The sequence below is a fragment of the Ascaphus truei genome, chromosome 3, assembly GCF_040206685.1.
Source record: "Ascaphus truei isolate aAscTru1 chromosome 3, aAscTru1.hap1, whole genome shotgun sequence".
Taxonomy (NCBI): domain Eukaryota; kingdom Metazoa; phylum Chordata; class Amphibia; order Anura; family Ascaphidae; genus Ascaphus; species Ascaphus truei.
The window spans coordinates 315,152,375-315,176,426 of NC_134485.1; the positions used below are offsets into that span (position 1 = coordinate 315,152,375).

The 24,052-nt window shown below is 40.1% G+C and overlaps 1 protein-coding gene across 8 annotated transcripts in view; it reads right to left on the reverse strand.

The window, feature by feature from the left end:
* ENOX1 (ecto-NOX disulfide-thiol exchanger 1) overlaps nucleotides 1–24,052 on the reverse strand; it is a 628,404-nt gene that overhangs the window by 122,739 nt on the left and 481,613 nt on the right. For all 8 annotated transcript variants that reach the window (XM_075591092.1, XM_075591093.1, XM_075591094.1 and 5 more), the window contains 3 exons: nucleotides 21,305–21,517; nucleotides 8,619–8,725; nucleotides 1,327–1,444 (listed from right to left, as the gene is read on the reverse strand). In XM_075591092.1, the coding sequence (XP_075447207.1) occupies nucleotides 1,327–1,444; nucleotides 8,619–8,725; nucleotides 21,305–21,517 (438 nt within the window). The remainder of the gene's footprint in view (nucleotides 1–1,326; nucleotides 1,445–8,618; nucleotides 8,726–21,304; nucleotides 21,518–24,052) is intronic.

Below are 24,052 nucleotides of genomic sequence, written 5' to 3' on the forward strand. Positions count from 1 at the left end.
CCTCCCTCACTTCTCACCCCTTTTCCGCTCCCTGTTTCTGTTCTTCATGGCAGATGAAGAAGTTTGCATCTGCACTCCCTTTGTCAGGTTTAGGTTTTCGTTAGTTGATGTAAAAAGTGATTGGGGATAGCCTTATTTTCGTGTTATATTTAATTGTATTTTTTTAAAGAGGAAGAGTTTTTAATATTATTTTGTAAGGAAAGTATTAAAAAAAACAGAATACTTTGGGAATAAATACAAAAAACAAGGGTTTAAGAGGTTATGTTTTTTTTTGTCGCAGCTGGCGGGGTGGGCTAATCCGCTAGGCTCAAGGTGTAAAGGAGTTTGATGTTAATGGTCATCATTGGATGAGGCCTTCTAGTGTCTGGGCCAGGAGTGACAGGCCTAAGAGTGTCCCTCCCAGGTGGTTACAGTTTGGTAATATGTATACCGAACTGGACCATGTGCAGCAGTGAGAATAGCTGGAAGGGCTGGGAGATGACATGGTCCAGGGGAATCATTTTATTGTTCTTCCTATTTAATAAAAGCTGTGGCCATTTGTAACCATAATAAAGTGTTCAGTGTGTTCTGTTGTTTGAGTGTTCGAGGGTCCAAGGGTCAAGTAAAATACATTCTTTAAAATTATTTAAAAAAGTAAATTAATTTAAAAAGTACAGTTAAACTAGTAAAAAAAAATACCGTATTTGAAATTCCATAAGAGCACTGCACAAATGCAACACAGACACACATGTAATAAAAAAAAACCTGAAATTATATTTGCAGACCACTGAATAAACTATTGGGAGATAAGAATGCGTTTACACTAATAGAAAAGAAAGCACTTACTTGGGAAATGCCAATGAGGGAGTCAGACTGTTTGATGACAACTGAGATAAATGACAATTATTTTATGCTTTCTTTTCTTTTTGCTCACATAAAGACAAAAATATAAAGAGGCCCAATAATATAATGAATAGGTCATTTGAAATGTGTCACTTGACCAACACCTCACCCCTGCTTTGACTTGCACATTATTTATATCATTCTTCCACTCAGACAGTGTAACGTATCCAATAATGTAATGTAAGTAAGGGATATAATAATGTAGATATACTTCTATAATATCGAACACACAGAGGTCATAAAAAATGTAAACCAGAGCAAAATGCTATTAACCCCATTAGTAATACAGGCCTACAATGGATGAGATGGCTTGAATTTAACCACAAAACCCTCAGCGATACAGACATTGTATTAACTTTTCACCTACTGATAGCTTTAGATACATGTGTGTGTGAGTGTACAGTAGTAGATCAAGCAATTTATATATGTTACCATTGTCCTTACCTGATTCCTCCACTCTCACTTTCTTATTAGGAATGTCACTACTGTCATCGTCAGACATTTCCATTTCCTCCTCTCGCCGAATGCCCATGAGCTGTTCACTATTAGCATCTCGTAATTCCTAAAATAAAGGGAAAATAAACAGTAGGTGCCTATAATAAAAACAATTCCATTTGTTGTTTTACACAGAGCCTTATTTCTATAGTGCACATGTACATGTAAATACACCCATATATATATATCCCATATGCCCAACTCATAGTTAAGTATACATACAGTACATAGTGTACATTTATGTTGCTAAAAAAGCCTTTTTTTTTTTTTTTAAATAAGTACACAAGTAAATATTTGTATCTACAGTACATTAAGTTACTAAAACAAATCAGAAGACCTAAGTCCAGCACCAGCTCCTCGAGACACTGAACTTAGAACTGGTTTAACAGCGAAGTTGATTCAATACACCTGCTCATTATTACATATACTAGTAGCTTTTATAGTTGAAAGCACAACAAGTGGACAGCATAGTTTACTTAATTATAGAAATAAAATAAATACACAGAAAAGGCCGTTTCTGCTTTTATCATAGTCGTAATAAAAAAATAAAAAAACATTTATGGCAAAGACTGAAATAAATTTGTTTTTAAAACGAAACAGAAGTTACGAGAAGAAAAATACTACTACTGTTATTTAATGTGACTATAAGAGACCTACGTTGCAGCGGTCCAGGAACTAATGCAACAGGGCAGAGATAATGTAGTGCCTCTCTTTTTATGACGCGGCAAAAGAGAAAGTTGGTACTATCTCATTGGGCCCTAATGATGCTGCCAGGTCTAATGTAAGAATGCAGCACGCAGCTTATCACCTTGTTGACATCTAATTTTTCTACTGACAACGGGTGCATGCCCCAAGGAGGTTTGCAGTTTGGAATCTTTAAAGTCATGTGAACAGAATACACAATACACTCCCTGTATAGCTTTCATTATCTGACAAATGTCACAGCAATGCCCATGAAAAATGTAGAAGGTACTCCCACAGGAGCTGCTTCTGTTCATCAGCACACATTGCATGAGAGGACTGTAATGATTGTTCAAGGTCCTATTAATGGGCACCTCCGGGCAAATAATGAATGGTGCTCTTTATAGAGCAACTCTCCGGCCTACTTTATCTTGTATACCATACAAACTGAAATACTCTCCTAGCTATGTCTGCGGTATCAATACTAAAAAGGCATAAACATAAATCCAAACATATAACTAATATATAGTTATACTTATATACTAATGTTTTCATTTTAAGGCAGAAACCAAAGGTCATCACAAAGCACAATATGGATGTAATTTAGATTTTATGAGAATGCTTATTCAGAGTACCGTATACACAATATATACGCATCATGACTTAATAGGCAATGCCCTCATCTGTAGTCGTTCTCTGTTTATTTTCTGATGAAAAGATTTACCGATGTAATCATACTTGAATTTTGAAAATAGTATTAATGGAAATTGCAAAAATTACATTTGCACCGAACACATGATATTTTAGAAATAGTTTTACAATATATATATGATTCAAAACTGAAAACCCTTTCTCTTTAAAAATATAGTGTAACTGTGTAAATAAGAAAACAGGTATTCCCAATTTTTTCTAATAAAAAAGATAATGTTATTGAACTGTCATTAAGCTTTGATCACTGCCTGTACTTCAGTTTCCCTTCCAGCAATTGGATATAAATGAAATTGTTACTACATATATTTTGTACATTCCATGAATGTGCTGAAAGCAGCATACACACGAGGCTTAATGGATGTTTCATAGGCATAAGCGCTACATAAACACAAGTTATTTCTTATTAAGAACACTGTTCTGTATGGTATTGTACCAAGATATTGCAAGCTTTATTGCATCAATTATTTACACCTGTACTGTATTTTAAACCTTAATGTAATGTTACCGTAACTTTCTTCGTCTGAAGGATACTTGTACTGCGGAATGTCCTAATTATCAATTACCGGATTGATGCAAGCACAGGAAATGAAATCCTATAGTGGTGCACACCTCATAATTCTTGAATGGCTCAGAATAAAAAGTTACTTTTACTAGTGCAAAGTATAAGCTAAGTAATTAATGATATCTTTAAATCTAACACTGTACATATACTTCCGAGCCTCAGACCCCCAGACGCGGGCTTGTATAACTCTCCCTCTCCGCCTCGAGGCTGGTCGTCACGGCTTCACACGTCACGTCTAAGGAGACATCACACGCCACGAAGAGCAGCCTCGAGGTGGAGAGTTAGGCCGCGTTTATAGTGCTGGCGACGTGGACGCGACCGATGACGTCACCCGTCGCCACCCGCGAAAGTTATAATTTAACTTTCAGCGACGGGGTCATTGATTGGTTTACAGACAGTCACATGTGGCGACAGTTTCTGAAAAATCAAATTTAACCCGCTTCCAATTTTTTGGTCGCGACGTCGCTCCGTTGTCGTCGCGCTTACTATAAGCGCTGGCAACAGAGTCAATTGTTTTGTTTTGGAGCGACATCGCATCACCGTCGCGGGCACTATAAGCGCAGCCTTATATGAGTGCGCGTTTGGTGGTCTGACGCTCGTAAGTATACTGTATGTACTATACAATGTTAGATTTAAAGATATATTTCATTACTTAGCTTATAGTTGGCACTACAGCCTATTAGCCTAAATATTTCGATTGATTGGTATGTCATTGGTATGTCATTAATTTGTGCTAATACAGTAGTAATTCACCTTACAAAGACTACAGGGAGTTACAAGACTACTAGAAAGCAATTATGAGGAATATACCTAATTAAACTGGATATACCCACTTTCAGCTACTTTGTCCTTAAGTATATATACTGTAGCAATCAGTTGCACTTCCCAATTGAGGACTCACATACTTCAGAAGCAACACAGATTTGATCATTTTCATTTATTATATGTCCTCTTTAGCGTAGGGTTCTCGGTACACATTGTATGTATGTGCATTCCTTTTATGCCTGTTTGGCATCACCTGCTTACAGAGCACTTTAATTGCCACAATCAGTCTCCAATTTATTTTATTTACTAAAATTTAAAGCAGGAGTCCAAGCTGCCATTTGTTGTTGTTTTTCCCCTTTAATATGTGCATCAATACAATACATACAATGATAAGTAATTAGCTAAGTTGCCGATAGATCCGTTCTCCTGTGATCGATTGGCGAAGATTCGGTTTGGGGGTTCACTAAATGGCTATCAGTGCAGTGAACATTTGCTCATTAGATGGGTGCAAATAAATGTCCCACCTTTCAATATATATCAAATAGTCCACGGTCCGGTCCTTTTATAAAATTTATTCAGAGACAATAGAAAACATATTTTACAGCATCATTTCAGTCAGTTGCATCATTCAGGCATATAGAATTTACTTACAATATAGAGTGGAGAATCCTTAGCTTGTTCTTAGCTTGGAGTTAAATGATTCCGAATTCTATATATCCAAATACACTCTTTATACATTTCAACAATACATGTTTCTCTCACTGTCAGCCAAAATGTTCTTAGTTAATCATTAACATTAGAGCAGTGTATTCCTTTAGCAATATTTACTGTACTGTGATTTAGAAGAACCTCTTTGTTCTGTCACTAAGTAAACTATAGTTATTCCTATGTTTCTTATCTTTTAAGACCCATCTCTATTGTGTTGTCTTACTAACCTTTGGATCGAAACTGTTGCAACTCAGCAGACATTAAGCATACAAGGTTTAACAAATGAATACCCCTGGCTGTCTTCAGCTTATCTTTGCAGAGTCAGCTAATCATTTTCCAATATAATTTCTAACTTAATACTATATTACTTATTTTAACAAGTTACATGCTGAATATATATGTATATAGAGAATAGAGCATAATTAATATTTAGTATTAAAATCGTCCTATCTTCATGCAGCAGAAGAGGACCAAAGATGCAGTTATGTAGGGAAGATCATGTGACCAGTCAGTCACTAGATACAATTGGTGCACTGCTAGAGAGAGGGTAGGGCTCAAAAAGGGGTGTGCCAGAAAAGGAAGGATGTGACTTTTGTAAATGGTTGCTATAGAAACAAAAAAAATGCTTATTACATTATAATACATGGCTAAACATGTAAGTTAGAGTTGTTTAAAAAAATGCTACAAGTATTTTCTCATAGTACAGAACTAATTTTTTTTTTTTTAAACATGTAGGATATTGCTTAGACTGCAGCTTTAAAATAACTTTTTATTTGAAGCCATTCAACAATTGTGAGGTGTACGCCACTATAGGATTAATTTTTCTGTGCTTGCACCAATCCAATATTTCCAATACATTTAACCTAGGCAGCACCCTTATCTCCCCACTTTGGTTTAGCAAGACTATCCCAGTGAATAACGGGACAGTCTCCTAATTAACAAGCCCTGCTTTTTCAAATTGGAGTGGTGTGGCTGGTAATTAACTATAATTTTAGACTTTCATTGACACGTTTGTACCAGCAGAAAAAAAAACCCTATATGATAAATCCAGAAAAGTGATTGGAAATTAATTGTGCAGAAAGCAAAAGAGAAAACTCCCCATATACTGCATTTCTCAACATTTGTTAGATATGAACAAGAAGGGCCATAATAGTTTTATAATGAGCCCATGCTTTTCTTTTCTTTTTTAGTACTTTGCTCCCACAACACACAATACATACAATAAGCATTTGTCATCTGAGTCTTTTTTGTGACTGCAGAGAACAAGGTTTCTTTTTAAGAAGCTATAACACTAGTAGCTGAATTACTACTTAATAGAGCATAGGGTATTGCATTTTTATATTCTCTACTGAAAAGTGAAAGACTGCTTTTTTTTTTTGGACACAAAATACAATTGCGCAACTTAAGATTTTTAGTTCTCCATTGGGCATACTGGAAATTTGCACCATTCAATTCAGATGTATGGGAAATATCAGAAGCACTCGTACAGTAAGGGGAAAAAAGAGCCTATGGAGAGTTGGGGGACTTTAATAATGGCAATTTTGCTTGCCTCAGCTCCCCTATCTATAATTGGAATCTATTGCCTAGCCATTTTCCAAAATGGTAAACAAATATTGTGTACAGTACCTGTACTAAGGAAGACGGGGCCAGTAAAGCTGTGAGTATTCCCCTCTACTGGGGCTCAACTGTAGTAAATAGTCCCTTAACTTTAAACATCAAGAACCATGAAATCAAACTTTACAACATAAAATAATTTGAGACCAATAAAGCACACTTTTTGCTGGCACATTCACTTTCCTTGTGTGTGCAATGAAAGTCCTTACTCGCCACCTTGCCAAAGTGATCAATTCTCAAACTATGTACAATATGAACAATTGTGAAATTGTCTAAAAACTGGTGCTGCCCAGGCACAGACGGTATTATTTCAAGTTAAAAACACCACCAAGTGCTGTATTTTTGTTGGACGGCTTTTCAGGTGATTGTTTGCAGCCCAGATACCAAAAAAAGTCAACATTTTGTGAAAAAAATGAAATAAATCACACTCGGGCTGAAATATTAATCTATATTCAATATGGGCCCCTACAACCACACAACATTACCCTGATTTCCAGGTTACCCAAGATTTTCCAGTACCTTTGAAAACTCCCAGACCAGAGTATTTGTTTGGGAAAACAGCCTCACCCACTCATACCGACGGCCAATACAAAACCAATGTTGTGCCTTTCTATGGAGAGACGTTGCAGCCACCTCTCTCTCTCTTTATTTTCATTATTATTTGGGGGTAAAATAAATGAAAAAAACTCAAATAAAAAATGAGCAACGGAGATTTCAGCTTTAACCCCTTGACTGTCAGAGTGCCCAGTGTCGCATTGCGCTGCTCTGCTGGCCCCTCTGACCGTGATGGGGGTTAAACTTCATTCTATTTCCAGGTCAACATTTGTAAGCATCTGAAAACTGGGGTTTTAAATAAAGCAGTTAACTTCAGCTGAAACCGTCTGTAACATTTTGATCAACGGTTATATAAATTCATTTGGTTTTGGCATTGATTTTGTGCAATGGCTCGAACAAGTATACTCAAAACACCTTGATGTTATTCCTGGCTTCTAACTGGGTACTGCAATTGCCGGCACAGTGTTAGATCAATCTTGTTAGAATAGTCATGGGGATCAACGTGTTATAATTATGTGGAGTAGATTTTTAAAAAAAAACAGGATATACTGTACATATGATGACAGGACTTGGCTTCAGAAAAATATAAAAACTGGCTCCAACAATCATTGTGTATGGCTTTACTTAGTCATATAGAGCTTGAAACAAACACCTCGGACAGCAACACGTTATTTGAAAAACCTTTCAGAATTAAAATCAAAGATCGTGTACTTACTTGTTGGAAAACAGGCTCGTAGAAAATGCAATTGTTGAACAAGAAATGGGAACTAGATGACCAATAATAAAAAGTAAAGCTGATAACTCAATATATTCACCTGATTATTAACTCACATGCGCTCACATATGTGGATGGATTTAAGCCAGAAATAGTGGTGCAACATACTTATATTTAAGTATACATGCTAACCACACGCTTTAAAGATGCATTCCCACCCACATTAGATGTATTATTTGAAAGCTTACTGACTTACAAACAGTTTTCATTTTAAGGACAGTCACTATCAGGCTGCCTCCCTCTTCCAGAATCCCTTGCTTATGTGCCCCTGTCTGTTACTGCCTTCCCCTGTGCCCAAGCAAAGGCAGTAACATCTATATTCAGCTTGGAAATACATCTTCATTTGATTCTATCTACAACATGATTTTCCCCCCATGAATAAGGGATTTTTATAGGGCTTTTCTACAACTTAGAAAGATTTAAGCGAGTTTAGGAGACACCTACATGAATGTGGTAGGAAAAGTATGGAAAACTATTTTTTTATGTAGTGGAGATTGCACCTTTAATACGTTGCATACATGTAATTGTTACCCAAACCATTCTGGAGGATCCTTCAACACAACACACGCCTAAGGGACAAAGAGGCACTCAGATCGAAGGATTACTTTAGGCAGTCAGAGAAGAGATACAGTTTTAATTTTATCACAAACCTGTTGAGTTTTCATGACAAGGGTTTGTCTCTTCTGTACCGTCCATCATAGTATACATGTCTTGCATTCAAAAGAAACGTTAACAGCATCTTAAAATATCTTTAAACCCACCTTTGCTTCCAACTGAGTCAAACACACTGACATACATTCCAGAAATACGTGTTAACTTTTTTCGTGATGAGTGATGGGGGGAGGGGGGGAAATGAACAAAAGCACCCACCTCAGAATGCTTTCGCCAAATGTCAATGTTCTTGCGCTGTGCTTTCGAGAAATGGTCCCATGCTTTTTGTCTGGTGGAAGCGTTGAAAACGGCCACAATCTGCTCAACTTTGGTGAACAAGGAAGTCAAACAAGACAAGCAATTTATGATGTGTTCATTCCAGAGAAAGCAAAACAAAGACACTATGTTCCTATGGATAATGTCCAAGGACATCATCGATAGCCACCCAATCATGTGTCTTTTGTACTTACATGTTTTTAAGGTTGGAGATGTGTCCATCAAGCGTCTCTCCAATACTTTCATTTACATATAGTTAAAAAAAACGTACTTTCCGAATTTTCAACATACTACAGAGAGGTCTCATTAATTAATCAATGAGTCAAGTGTTATTACATTCTCATAATTACTATTTTCTTGACTGTAAAACTGATATATTTGGCAATCAGATGTACAATATGAAATTTTTTACATTACTTATTTTGTCTTACTGTGACTGAACATTAATTCCAGTGCTACCTGAATATTAGCTACATGCATCACTTACACAATATTGCTTTTTCCTTTGCATTCTGAGGCATTCAAGTTATCACATCTATTTTTCTTCAAATACAATCTGCAATCAATAAATTGTTTGCCTACTTGAAATTCTTTCATCCCAGTTCTCCCATGCTAACTACATCCCTAACCCCTTGTTATTGAAGTATTGTAGTTAAGTAGCAACCTTTTGCATACTGTAGGTATGTCATTACAAATATGTAAACTTGTTTTAGAAAGCAAAATTCGTGCAAACAAAGCCCGTCCAGCACTGAACTAGCAGCTGAAACTCGTCGATGGTATAAAAATAAGAATATAAAAATCCTTTAAAGATGTAATAGATTTGTAGTTAAGAAACACACGTACAACCATTTTTCTAAATGTGAAGGGTATTTAAAGTTCCCAATATGTTTTAACATTTAAGTGCTTAATTGAAAAGACAATTAGCTATTTCCTCTGTGGTAGTGCCATAGTGAATCTTTATGTGACATTTCTGAAGGGCGCTGCCTGAGTTATGCAGATGTTAGACCTATTTCCATGTGCCATTAATGGCAGGCCGGCTATACACAGTGCTGCTTCTAACTACATTTTCTGGTTATATAACATGTAGATCCTGCACCATAAAAATGCTTATTTATGCTCTGATGCCTCCTGCTCTGATGTCTTCTGTTGGAAATTTGCATGCCATATTAAGAGCAGGGTGAAAGCAAGCAGTAAACTGTTATCTAATGGACACAGAGTGATCCCTTGCATCCCTGGCAGGACACATTTAGAATGCTGCACAAGGACATTTCCAAGTCAATATTTAAAGCCCTACTGTAAATCAGATTCAAAGATTTTAACCCTTCGGTGTGGTAGGCATACAAAAAGAAAGAATTGTGACTAAATTAACTTTACTGTTAGTCAACTATTCTAATCAACAAAAATATTTCCTTTTTCCTAGGATATATTTTCCATGTATTTCCCCACTATTCTCTGCAGGCAATCGCAGCAAAATCGTAGACATGCTGTAAACTATGAAACAAATGGGAAAGAAGCTGTACTTTGGGAGCGTGTTTTTGTTTGAACTCAGATGTGCCCACATAAAGCCAAGTGGAAGTGAAGTTGCCGTATTCCCCCGCTTGCATCTCACTAGCTCTAGCTCTCTTTTAGGCGACAGTCATACACTGGCGACACACTTTATTCGAGCTCGGCTAGTCCCACGAATTCGGGTATACCCGGGTATATTGAGGTTTGTGACTGTTTTCTGCCCGAGTGCATTGGGTTATTTTCCATGCAGGGATTGAAGCATTTTATTCCCGCTGGCTGCAATACTGCACAGTATATATATATATACTGCATTACAATTCATGAATTTATGCCATCTGGTAGACACGCGAAGCATTGCAGCCTATTAAATCCTAATCATTATCATTTAACAGATCAGCTGCCCGTCAGCCAGGCATGAACCCAGGCTGGGAAGGCAAATGCAACGGGGCTTGTCAGAGGTGAGGAGCGGCACATTCCAGGTATCTGCCAGGTACATACTGGGTATTTGCTCGAATAAAGTGTGTCGGTGCAGTAGAATGGATGTCAATCAAATTGTTTAAATGTTGGTGTATCTTACTGTATTTTAATCAGATAAACTACAGAAACAATGTATTTCAAGTCAAATTAGTGGGAATTAAAACGAGTCATATGTTTCAGGTTACATAGAGGTTTAGCATTGCAAAGAAATCAAAATTACTTAATTGAGTAGTACCTTAGTTAAAAGGTTTCCTAAGCATGCACATGTACATTATTTTCTATTAGGAGTACACTACTACAACAATAAAAGCCTGACTGTATTATTTATCTGAATGGCTACCTATCCTTTTTGTATCATTCACTGAGAAAAGAACGAGGCTGAACATTCAGAGATGTATATGTAATGCTATCTCAATCACTTGGATTGTAGTTACATTCACCGTTTTCTGCTACATTATATATGTAGTAATTATTAGGAATATAAAAGCAACAATTTGGCTTTTACATTTCTCTGGAAATTACTTATATATTGCTTAGCGGCCTCTGAATGGGGCAATATTTGACAGACTTATTTCCCTGTCCTCATCAGAGAGCCAAGATATGGGGAGGCAGAGAGAAGGCGTTTTGTCCCATGCAAACTCTTGTTGAACACACAAAGACATCACATAAAAAGGAGTAGCCAGAGGAAATCAAACCCCTCCCATCTCTCAGTGTGCCATGTTTGCAAACTAACTTTAAAACAATATTAAAAAAAACTTTTTTTATGTGTTAGATTTAAGAAAAACGAAAAGGCACCTGTCACTCAGATGTAACTCCTTAGGCTGTGATTATACCAAAAAACGCCCAAGATATTTGAGAGCCTGCGGGTGCCAGGTGAAGTTGAAATTGATATCAACTTTTCGATCTCTTGGTAGGTTACTGTTTAAAGCCTCCAACTTTGTTTGATTGATCTTGAATCCTGAGATTCGATTACATTTCTCTAATAGCCTGAATAGATTGGGCAGAGAGGTGAGAGGTCGTGACAAAGTCAAAATTACATTGTCAACATGGAGTGCCACTTTATGGGTGTGGTTATTTATTTGTATTCCAGATATATCTGGATTATTCCGAATCTGTGCGGCTACGGGTTCCATGCATAAGGCAAATAACAAGGGTGATAATGGACAGCCCTGTCTCGCACTGCTACTTATCGTGAATAGACCTGAAAAAAAGCCCTGATGAGTTACTCTTGCTACTGGGTTTACATACAGTGCTACAATTGCTTCCAAAATTCTACCCCTGAATCCAAAGACTCCAAGCGTGGCATATAAATATGACCAATCGATTCTGTCGAATGCTTTTTCTGCATCTAGACAGTGCCATCGCCTGGATCTGTTAATTTTTAGCGAATTCAATCAGATCGATTACTCTCTTAGTGTTATCTGCCGCTTGTCTAGCTTTAATAAATCCTACATGATTCAGGTAAATCAGTCTAGGGAGAATATGACAACCTATTTGCTAATAATTTAGAGTAGATTTGGATGACAGTGTTTATTAAAGAGGTGGGCATATAGCTTTTACAATTTGTTGGGTCTTTGCCCTGCTTATGAATTAAGGAGATGGACGCTTGTAACATCTGTTCTGGGAATGAGGCTCCTGCCAGCACTGCATTAAACATTCGTAGAAGGTAAGGGGCTAATAATTTGATAATTTTTTTTGTAATAAAAGTTGGAAAAACCATCAGAACCTGGTGCTTTAGCTGATTTCAAATCTTTGACTACCTGTACTATTTCCTCCAAAGTAAAAAATTTTTGTAAGGCCTTTCTCTCCGCCCCATCCAGTCAGCTTTGAATCCGCTATGAAATCTTCCAAAGCTTGACTCAACTTAGTATTATGCGAAACCTTTTTACCATTATATAATTGTTCATAATATTTTTTTAATTCCTCTACTATAAGCTTGGCTACTGAATTTAGGCAGATGGCTTGTATGTTATAGTTTACTTGCCTCTTTCTCCTGGGTGTACTGACTTTTGGGTATGGAGCAGCCTCTCTGCTTCTCCAGCTATTGCTCCAGTTTCTGGACCTTCTCCCACTCCCTCTCATATAGAGTCACCTTGCATCTAAGTTCCGTCTCTAGCTATGCACTGGTGACATGCAGCGTGGCCTTCAGCTCCTCCTACTGCTCTGTGGGGACACCCTGGGTACTCAAGACGCTCCTGCAGAACTTTTACTTTGTTAGAAGCCTGGATACTTTCTTCCTGCAGGACACACTGCATCTCCTTGGCCTCCTGTAGATGCGCACGCAGCTCTTGCAGCTGGCTCTGCAGGGATGCCTGTACTTCTACATTTTCCCTGGACAATTGGTCCTTCATTTTTTTCTGCTTGGTGAAGCTACTCCTTTCCTTCACTGGCCTGGTCAGACAAATCTGAATTTTCATCTTTCAGACTTGCATTCTCTCTCTTTACAGTCTCTAAATCACTCGGGGCATTCTCATGGGTTTCCTTCAACATACCCAACTCTGTGTTTAGTATGTGGCCCTCTTGTAGAGCCTCCTTATATTTCTGTTTCAGGTTAGCAATCAGTTTGTCAGACTCGTACTGTTTTTCCTCCTTGGTAGCAATTGAGGTGTTGGCGTTTTCCAGACCAGTCGTCACCTCTTCCAACTCACTCCGTAAGAGACACTCTGTTTTCTTCAAAGCCTCGTACTTTTGTACAGCTGGGAGCATACACCTCTGTACCGCGGCGTAAGCTTCTCACTTCTTATGCAATCGTTCCTGCAGGACATCATAATCATGGTGGGCAGTTTGGAGTGCAAAAATTAAGGCTCTATATCTGGGATCAAGGATTCAGCTTCCCTTTGCTCCTCCTTTTTCTTTGCCACCGTTCCAGTGATGATTCCACCCGTCACTCCGGTCTGCAGCACATCTTGGCGCCTTTCTGACGCACGTTGTCCTGACATTGCAAGCTCAAGTGGTTCGGTCACTTCCTCTGTGACTTGAGAAATACTTTTCTTTTTCGTCTTCTTCATTCTCTTTGCTTTATTAGCTCCAGAGACATCAGTAGTACTGGGCACACACACACTGGTATCAGCTTGCACATCTTCCTTGCACTCACAGCGCGTTGCTTGCTTTTGCAGCTGTAGGAGACAGTATTCCTCGTGCTGCTCCTGTTGCCACTGTTTGTATTTGAAAATTTGGGGACACACTCTTCTCTGATGTGACCTGGTTCATGACAGTCCCAGCATACTGACTCCTTTAGAAAATCAGCAAGCAGATAGTGTGAAGCAAAGGAGCATAGCAGAAACACCATCCATAGAAAAAATAAATTGAGAGCAACTCCAGATGAAAAATAAAAGGATTTTAATTAATCAATTCACAATGGTGATGAAAGAATCAATGCACCAATGCGTTTCATCCCGTAGGGACTTTTTCAAGGTGTAATTAAATCAGCAAACCATTGCAATCTTTATACCTGCACAATTCGTGCCAAAACCTACCGGTATCGTGTCATACTTGCGTGTCCGGGATCCATCGCGCCGCTGCGCAACATCCCAAGACAGCCAGAGTAACCTGGCGCTCGGGATGACGTCACTGCCACGCGACACCACCCCAGGCTGGAACGCAAGCATGCTCTACTTCCTAGTAGGCGGTGGAGATCGGCGAAACTGTTCAACTGAAGCAGATTACGATCTCCAGGTTGGGGATCTTTATGATCGGTTCTTACAATGCGTTTATAATTCAAATGACCTATGTAGATCGATTCGAGAGGTCTCCACTATGGACAGGGAGGAACTGTTCGAGAGGCCCAATAGGAGGTCCTTTACGGGTGATTCACCCCTGTTCATCACTTCCTTTAGTGCTCAAGCTAGCCAAATCAAATCTATATTAAAAAAAACATTGGCCAGTGCTCACTTTAGACCCTGTTCTGAAGCCATTTATAACTTCAGGTCCAAATGTGGTTTATAGGAAGGCCAAAACCATAGCAAGTACACTATCCCTAGCCTTTTTGTAGGATGTAGGAACTATTACAGATGTACAGTTGCGGCCGCCTTTATCCTAATGCGGCCGCCACCGCGGGAATTTTCAAACCCGCGGACGGCGCGCAACTCTTTTTTCGGCCGTTTTCCCGCACTCTCGGGCGCTTTCAAATGAAAAGCGCCATTAGCGCTTATCTTTTGAAGCGGCCGCCGCGCGGGAAACTGCGGGGAAACTCCTTTAAATCGGAGAAAAAGCCCCGGTTTCCTCCCGGCAAGCTTTAGAATAAAGCTGGCCAGGACATTAGCAACTATTACAACTCTCCCTAAGGGTTCCTTCCCATGCAGTAAGTGCAAAATTTGCAATAAGATGCACTCCTCAAAAACATTTATTTAATCTAATACAAGAGTAGTTCACAAAATCACATAATTTATTAATTGGGATTCTACCTATATTGTCTACCTCATCACATGTGGATGCGGTAGCCAGTACGTAGCGAGGACAATTAGGAACCTCAAGGTTCGGATGATGGAACACCTTTGGCTTATCTCTAAGGGTGACCTTAATCATCCAGTTCCAAAGCATTTTACCCATTGTTCTAAGGGAGTAGTAGGAAAATTCAAATTTCAAGGTATTGAGTCTATCCCACCCTCTTCATGGGTGATATTGACAATCCGAAAAAGCATTTTGGATAAGTATTTCTTGTCAATACATTTGGCGTAGCCGGGATGATTGTCTTTGTCATTTTGAGTGCATGTGGATAATCTAATTGGTATTAGGTTTGGGGTTGTTTTTTTGTTGTTGCAGTATTGTGTTATTGTATAACAAAATGTTTTGGAAGAAAGCAATGAAGGGGAGAAGTGTCCATGTTACTCTACCTGGATGGGTGTCTAGTACCATTTCCTGGTCACCTGTCGCCCAGGAGTTAAGTAAATATGGGCTTCCTATACATCTTGAGGTGCTCTTAAGTGATTTGGCTAAAAGATTAGATCTATCAGGATATGGGAAAAGAGAATAGAAGGCTGCTAACCAAGTGGGTAGAGTCCATAAAATGCTAGCCAAGTGGGTTGGATTATGCTACAGGCAACATGCAAGTTGCAATATAAAGTGAATGAAGTTCGGTCTGAAGTGCTGGCATGGAAAGAGCAAGCGAATATGACAAATGGATGTTTGCTGACTGCGGTCCAGCGTGCGGAAAGCATGGAAGAGAAATGTGTGGTTATGGCTACAAAAGCCACCAACAGACAGCGGAAGAAGAGGGAAAAAAGGGCTCACTACACACTAAATGAGAGTAATTTTGCAGAAGAGCAAATGGGATCCCAGGGAATATGAGTCAGGTGCTTCAGATGATGAGTGCATTTCTGTGTGTTTAGAGAATGAAGAGGAAGTGAATCAGGTCAGACTTTTGTATATTAAAAACAGGAAGAAAAACATGCTGATTGATGGGGCAGAACAATATGTCCCTGCACTTTTAACTGATGTGGAGAGATTGGAGATTAGAGAGTACAATCAGATGGAGTTGGGGGAAATCTCGAATAAATGCGAACAATATAGGCTGCTGGGGGGGCACAAGGAGATAGAGGTGACTGTCCAGGCATTACTGGAGTCAGGGATAATACGGCCCGTAGTTAGTCCGTTCAACACTCCTGTCCAGCCTGTAAAAAAACAGACGGGTCGTGGAGGATGACTATTCACAGGAGCGATTCTTCTTTACCTGGGAAGGCCGCAAACATACCTTCCAGGTGGTCCCGCAAGAATCTCTGCACTCACCCACCATATCTCATGGAATGATGGCCAGGGACCTGGCTACCCCAACACTGACCGCTAAAGTGATGCTGACTGCGACTATGGAACAGGTGGGAGCAGACCTCAAAACCGTAATGACCCATATGACCAACAGGGGCTGGCCTATAAACAGCAAGAAGGTAGAGGGCCCAGGACCAGAGGTACAGTTTTTGGGTATGGTTAGAGCCCACTCAACAGATCACCTCCAAAGCGTTGGAATCCATCAATGCGACACCCATCCCAAAGACCTCCAAAGAAGCATTGCGCTTTGTGGGCGCCTTGGGCTTTTGGAGGCATTTCATACTTCTTCTGGGACTGATTTTGCGGCCCATCTGCAATGTGACCCACAAGAATTCGCACTTCTCGTGGGGAGCAGAACATCAGAGTGCCTTCCAAACAGCTAAGGAGGCAATACCACAGTATTAAGGGTTGGGCCCTCCGAAGCCAGGTACATTTTTTTCTTTGAGTTTAATGTTACCTGCATGACAATGTGATGTCCTGGGGATTAAATCAGAAAACCAGTAAAGGTGTCCAGGGTTGATCTATAGCTGGAGTAGATCCCAGTGGAAGGAACAGCAGGAAGCGTGGTCCGGGTCACAAGCAGAGGTCGGAGGCAGCCGGTAGATAGCGTGGTCGGGATCACAAGCAGAGGTCGGCAACGAGGAGACAGGACAAGGACTGGGACACGGGAACAGGACAATAGCAACCGCAGCAGCGAATACAGTAACCTAGCAGGAGCTGGAGGAACGAGTATAAAGGCAAGGGAGGAACAGGAAAAGGAGGTTTATATAGGTCTGGCTGGAGGCATGGGACAGGTGAAAAGATGTCAGGTTTCAGAGTCTAGAAGTAAGAGCAGTAGCAGTCCCGGTGGATGTTCATGGGTACTACAGGCTATAACCTGACAAAAGGCAACTCCCACTACCACACTAGAAAAGATGTTGTTCGCAGCCTACATGGCCCTTCAAGTGGTGGAATGAATCACCGGACAAGATGAAGTCATAGTAAGAACTGACCTACCCATGGGTATGAAATTGGGGCCTGATGGCCCACAGCCATGTCGCACAACAAGCCACCATGCTGAAGTTGAAATGGTAGCTACAGGAGAAGGGATGAATTCAAGCTGGGGAGCTGAGAAAGCTCTCTCTACAACAGGTGGTCCTGGGATGGTCTGGTGACCTATGGGATTCCCGAGGAGATTCAATCAGATCAGGGTACACACCTCACTGGATCCATGGTCCAATCGTAGGCAAAGGATAGGGAAGTACAATGGACTATGCATATCCCTTAACACCCACAAGTAGTGGGTCTAATTGAACGCAGCAATGGGTTGCTGGGGAGGGCAGGTGAAAGCACTCACAGCATCGCACACCCTCAATAGGGTGGGGAAAGGTTCTCTCCTGACCTGTGGGGCAAACGACCCTGTATAATAGGATGAAAGGGATCCTTGACACAGAGAGATCCCCCATTACATGGTACAGGTTGAAACATTGGGGAAACACTCACCGGGTGATAGGACCCCATACACAAGAGTTACTCATGACGGAATTTGACGTTCCGTAGGGAATATATGACATCGGAATACAGGGACCACTGCCCTCTGACGCCCTTCTGGTGTTCAATTTAGATATCGAACTGAAGGAAAGGGGGTGGGCGATAGGGGAGGTGATGGTAGAGACTGACACTCATCAGTGGCAAATACAGCTGACTGGGACAAATATAGACCGATATATTGAAGCTGACACAGTAAATATAGTGATCCCAGTGGCATACAGGTAGAATCGGGGGGCTAAGGTCTGGGTTCTAGACCCATCTGAGAAAAAGAAGAGGACAGGGGGGGGGGCAGGTTAGTGCAGCAGGACAAGGATGTAGCCGTTTGGTGCTCATAGATGGGGTACATAGGCCTGTATACCAACCCTCGTACAGATGAATACAGTACCTATTGTTTAATGCTTCCTTCTTCTGTTACAGATGGTGGTTCCAGGAGCAGCAATCTGGTCGGTCAACACCTTTATGCAACTAACCAAACAAACTGCTGGATCTGTGGAGCTGCCTCCAGGAGCGAAGAGACGGGGTATCCCTATGTAGGAATCCCCTGGACCAATCAAGATTGTGAAGATTGGAAACATCATCAAATATTTTGGACTAATGTTACTATGATCAATGTCACTAGATGCCTAGCATTGATCAATACACCCAGCAAAGGGGCTTTATGCTTTATTAATACAGAAATTGAGGGAAGGAGATAATGCGGCACGGTTTGCTTGGTTGGGGAAGATGGGACAAAAGATCCTGCAAATTCTTATTAAGATAGTGGGGGGTGTTTTACTATGCATGCGAAGTTGAAATTGCTTATGTGTCTGATGCCCTGCCTCATTAAACCCACGTTACAAGCTCTATCCGTTAAGACCAGGCCTTTATATGATATGTGGTATAGGCCAAATGAGCCCTCAGGGACAACAGCTGGAATGTAAGTCTGTCTTCTACACTGTTGATCACCCCCTTCTCCTGAACACTCTCAACTCCATTGGCCTCTGTGATGCAGCCTTCTTCTGGTTCATGTCCTACCTATCCAACCTCTTCTTCAGTGTTTCCTTCTCTAGTGTACCTCATCTTCACTCTGTTGGGGTACCACGAGGCTCTATCCTTGGCCCTCTTTTATTTTCACTCTACACCTCTTCTTTTGGCGAACTGATACCATCTTTTGTCCTCCAGTATCATCTCTATGCTGATGACACCAAAATGTACCTCTCCTCCTCTGACCTCTCTCTTGTCTCGTGTTACCAACTGTCTCTGTGCAATCTCCTCTTGTATGTCCGACCTGCACCACAACATGCCCCCTGTCTCTGAAATTGCCTACCACATACCATCAGACTCTTCCTCAACTTTGAGACATTTAAAACTCCCTGAAAACTCATCTTTTCAAGCAAGCTTATCTGGCATACCTCCTTCATCCAAGTCTCTCCTCCCCCACCTCCAAGCTCATTAGTACCAGCTATGGGGCTGGACCAATCTCCCCCTTAATTCCTACCCTTAAACTTCAATGGGATCAGCTGTAGAGCTGGACCATACTCCAACCTGCGACATACTCCATCCAAAAATGAGCAGCCTACAATTTTGTTTCAACACTGTCCCTCATTTCCTCTAGATTGTAAGCTCTTACAAGCAACGCCCTCATTACCTCTCTATATCTGTTTATGAATGTTTGTCCTTATTCATATTTGTATACAGGCATACCCCGCTTTAAGTACACTCACTTTAAGTACACTCGCGAGTAAGTACATATCGCCCAATAGGCAAACGCCAGCTAACGCATGCGCCTGTCATCACGTCCTGAACAGCAATACCGGCTCCCTACCTGTACCGAAGCTGTGCGCAAGCGGGGAGACTATAGAGCCTGTTACAAATGCGTTATTTACATCAGTTGTGCACGTATATGACGATTACATGCATCAGTAAGTGGGAAAAGGTAGTGCTTCACTTTAAGTACATTTTCGCTTTACATACATGCTTCGGTCCCATTGCGTACGTTAATGCGGGGTATGCCTGTATAACTGTTCATGTAATGATCAAATCTCTGTACCCACATTGTACCATGCTGCGGAAATATGTTGGCGTTTTACAAATAAACAATAATAATAATAATAATAGAAGATTAGAGTGCTAGTAGAAGGATACATGAATAATTCAATGTGTAGGGATAGTAGTGGAAGGATAAATGTTGAAGATATTGCGGCGTTGCATTTATCTGTTTCACAGAGTTACTTAGATGTTGGCATTTATTTCCAGTCTACTGTATATTTGATTATTTGTTATCGTTTAAGCCGATGAGATAGACAAACCAATTTCCAAACACTCAAACAATAATGCTGTACAGGACATGAAAGAATAGTTTTGTAAGTGACACAGAAGTAAAAAGAAGCGTCCTAACAGATAACACTAACCTGACATTGTACTATATGTGAATCCCTGTTGTAAATGCTTTTTCCTCCATATTTCTTTTCAAACGCAAATTTCAAAATCAAGAAATTAGAATATGATATCTAATACTTGTGGCAAAACAAAACCCATAAATCAATACAGCACTCAAACGGCTTTACTAGATGAGTCAGATGCTCTTTAGTCCTATTAATGTAAAAGCCTAGCGTCTGAAAGAACTGTAGGAACGTGAAATTGCATCCACAGCATTCCTATATTGATCTTATGTCAGCTGGGAAATTAAAATCCCACATCTATAATGTTCAAGGCTGTACGGATCTAGCCTAGTAATTCACTTAACCTTTTCGCATAGCGACACCCGTAAATAATATGTAATATAAGCAACACCATTACTCTTTTTAAAGAAGGCACCTGCCTACAATTTTTTTTTAAATAATCTTAGTGGAAGTGGGGGGTCCCATGGTTTCTGGGGCTTCCCTCCCTGGCTCAGGAGTGGTGGGCCCACCCCCAGGCAAATTTTGGAAACAATATGGCCATGTTTGTAGTACACAGCAATATTTGGGAAAACCGGCAAAAACAAAAAAAATAAAAAAACATCTCCAGGATCAGTGAGTTCCCGGACAACCAGGGACCCTCCCCCCCTCCCCCTCGGTTCAGGTAAGGTTTTAAAAATAATGAAAACAGGGGTTGCTGCTTTAAACCATGGTTTTAGAGATGTCGTTTTTGTTACATTTATTCTTTTTTTTCTTGCTACTGTACATAAATGTTTGTGACATACCTGGCTTTAGGTCATGACACACAAAATATCACGACACCTTGGTTGAGAACCACTGATCTCATCCATTCTAAAAAAACAAAACAAATAGCTATAGAAATATTGCTCACCTTAATAGTCGTCCTTTTTGCTCCTCGCCCAACTATGTTAACGTTACTTACCCCAAAACTTAGAGAGTAAAAAAAAAGGTACTTACATTGAGTAAGAATCCCCAGGAGTGCGGTTTTAAAGATCTCCCTGGCTTGCTCTATTTGTTCTTCATGAGAAGCCTTCTCATTCATGAGGCGTCGAACATGACTGTTTGCCGACTGCACCATGGAATAGAACTGGTTAGCAGATCTGCGGTTCACTTCTCCTCGTTCTATCCAGGTGAGCAGCACGGTGATGCCCTCTGAAAACTTGTTGTCATCTAGAACAGAAATTTTAAAAAATTAAATAAATGTTCAGCACATTGTTTTCAGTGTAAATATGATGTGAATTATTTCAATTGTTATCACTTATTCTCCAAGCAGAGCAAAATAGACTTGAAAAGACTCCTATTTTGGTTCTCTGAAACCTTCCTCCTGTTGCATGGCTTCCTTGAAGTCAAACCGAAGAAAAGAATAGAATGCATGCTGGAAACAAAGCAATAAACTATGGCTATAGGAAAGATAAGTTAATGTAAGGTAACTCCTGAGCCCTGACATGCTGAGGCAGCTATATAGCAAGATGAAAACAGCATTTTGAAGATTAAATTCATTTAAAGGGTGAAATCCCTCATGGGACGGCGTGGACATGTTTACGGGGTTATATCTGGGTGATTGATGCACTTTAAACAAGTATTATTAAATCCTTTTAAAGCATTAGAAACAGGTTAGATAGAGGTATTTGGTCATCAAGAGGTATTTTGCCATTGTTTAGGAGGGAGCGAATCTCCAGTCCTCGAGAACTCACCGTGAGGATTGTCATAAAGGGATAAATGCCGCAGGCCTCGTGATTTTTCTATCTTTTTATATAACAATGAAACCACCAGGTTCAAGTTGCCGTTACTATGATCTGCCTAACAATCTTGTGCAAAACATATCACAATTGTAATCATAATTGTCCCCTGAGAATTGGTGGCTAGATTACAGTATGTTAGTACAGTTCTCGTATAATGCCCAAGTAAGCTCTGAGACCAAAGATTTACAGATGTAGCTTGTTTTACTCCCTTATTCAGGCTCAGTCCTTCTTTACCAGCAAACCGCATGACGTGTAAATAGCTGAACGATGCACCCTGTGGTACAGAGATCGCTGAACTGCAACAAGACACGTGATTTTCTGCTGTCATATGGAAATGTAAACAGGTTACATTGTAAGTCATTCATTGAAGCACCAAGCTTCGTAATAAATCTCTGCTGACGGAGATTCCTGTTTCTTGTGAGCTCCCTATCACACCTATACCCCCTGCTTCCCGAGATATTTACCTCTGCTCATGCTGGTAGCAGCCCCGGCTGGGCGTGCAATATGGCTGCTCACATTTCCCGTGGCATGGGAGGGAATAGGGAGCCGCAATGTCATCCACCGCAGCTTCCTATTGGCCCGCGTGACCATTAAACATGAAGACGACCCCAGCATGAGCTTCTGCAGTAAGTAACTTGGGAACAAGGAGTCCCCGGAACAGAAATGAATGTGGTTCAGCTCCAGAAACACCCTGCTCCCAGCTATACGGTATATATATATATATATATATATATATATATATATATATATATATATAATATATATATATACATGAGCGTTTAAGACCATGTCTGTATATACTGTGCTATATGTATGCACACACAGCTGTGTCTTACACATACCAATACTCCTTGTTTTTCCATCCCTATACACCAATAGGGACCACATAGTATCCACACACACTTTTAGTTATGCTACCATCCCTCACATTTCCACACCTACCCACACCATTTATATTAACTCCCACTCCACACACCCCTTTTGTAAAGCACTGTATACACTGTGGGCTCTCCATTCATTTATATTCACACAGTTACACACACACACACACACACACACACACTCGCTTACATCACTTTCTTTCAGGAACCATTTTACACCTCTAGCCATAAATCTCATCCACACAGGGGGAAGGACCAGCACAGATAACATTCCAAGAGACACTGTTTTTAAGTATACCCTTGCTTCATTCATTGTAACATCGCCGGAAGAAGAGATCAGTGTATCTCGAAAGCTCGCACAAATAAAAGCATTTCGTTAGCCACAGAACGTTCTCATCTATTTATTTTTTTATTTTATATATATATATATATATATATATATATATATATATATATATAAATGTAAATACAACTGTATGCTCATCTGCATGTCTTAGGCAGGTCTGCAACCCCGCCTTTCCCCATTATCACCCAGCACACAGCACTTCCACTGCAGCAAGGGATTCTGGGAAATGACATGCAAATGAGCACACAGTGCCACTTTTTGCTTCAAAAACCATTTTTAACATGGTTCCCTATAGGCTTAAGCTTGCTGCATGGTCACAGCTTTGAGCACAGCCAGGGTTAAGGTGCATACCCAGAAAACCACCCACAGACAGCTGTTTCGACCTTAATGGGTCTCATCAGTGTGGGGTTGATTAACTGGGTATGCAAAGAAGCTAAAGGATGGGCCAACAATAATACTGAGTTAAGTTATGGTGAGTAAAAAAAGTGACTAAAACCCTCCACAGCAGATGAGCATACAGTTGTATTTACATTTGCGTATTTGCTTTGCTGTGGAGGGTTTTAGTCACTTTTTTTACTCACCATAACTTAACTCAGTATATATATATATATATATATATATATATATATATATATATATATATATATATATATATATATATACAGTATATATATACAGTATATATATATATACATTTTTTTTAATAGGAAATGCTCCTATAAATTAAACATAGGTT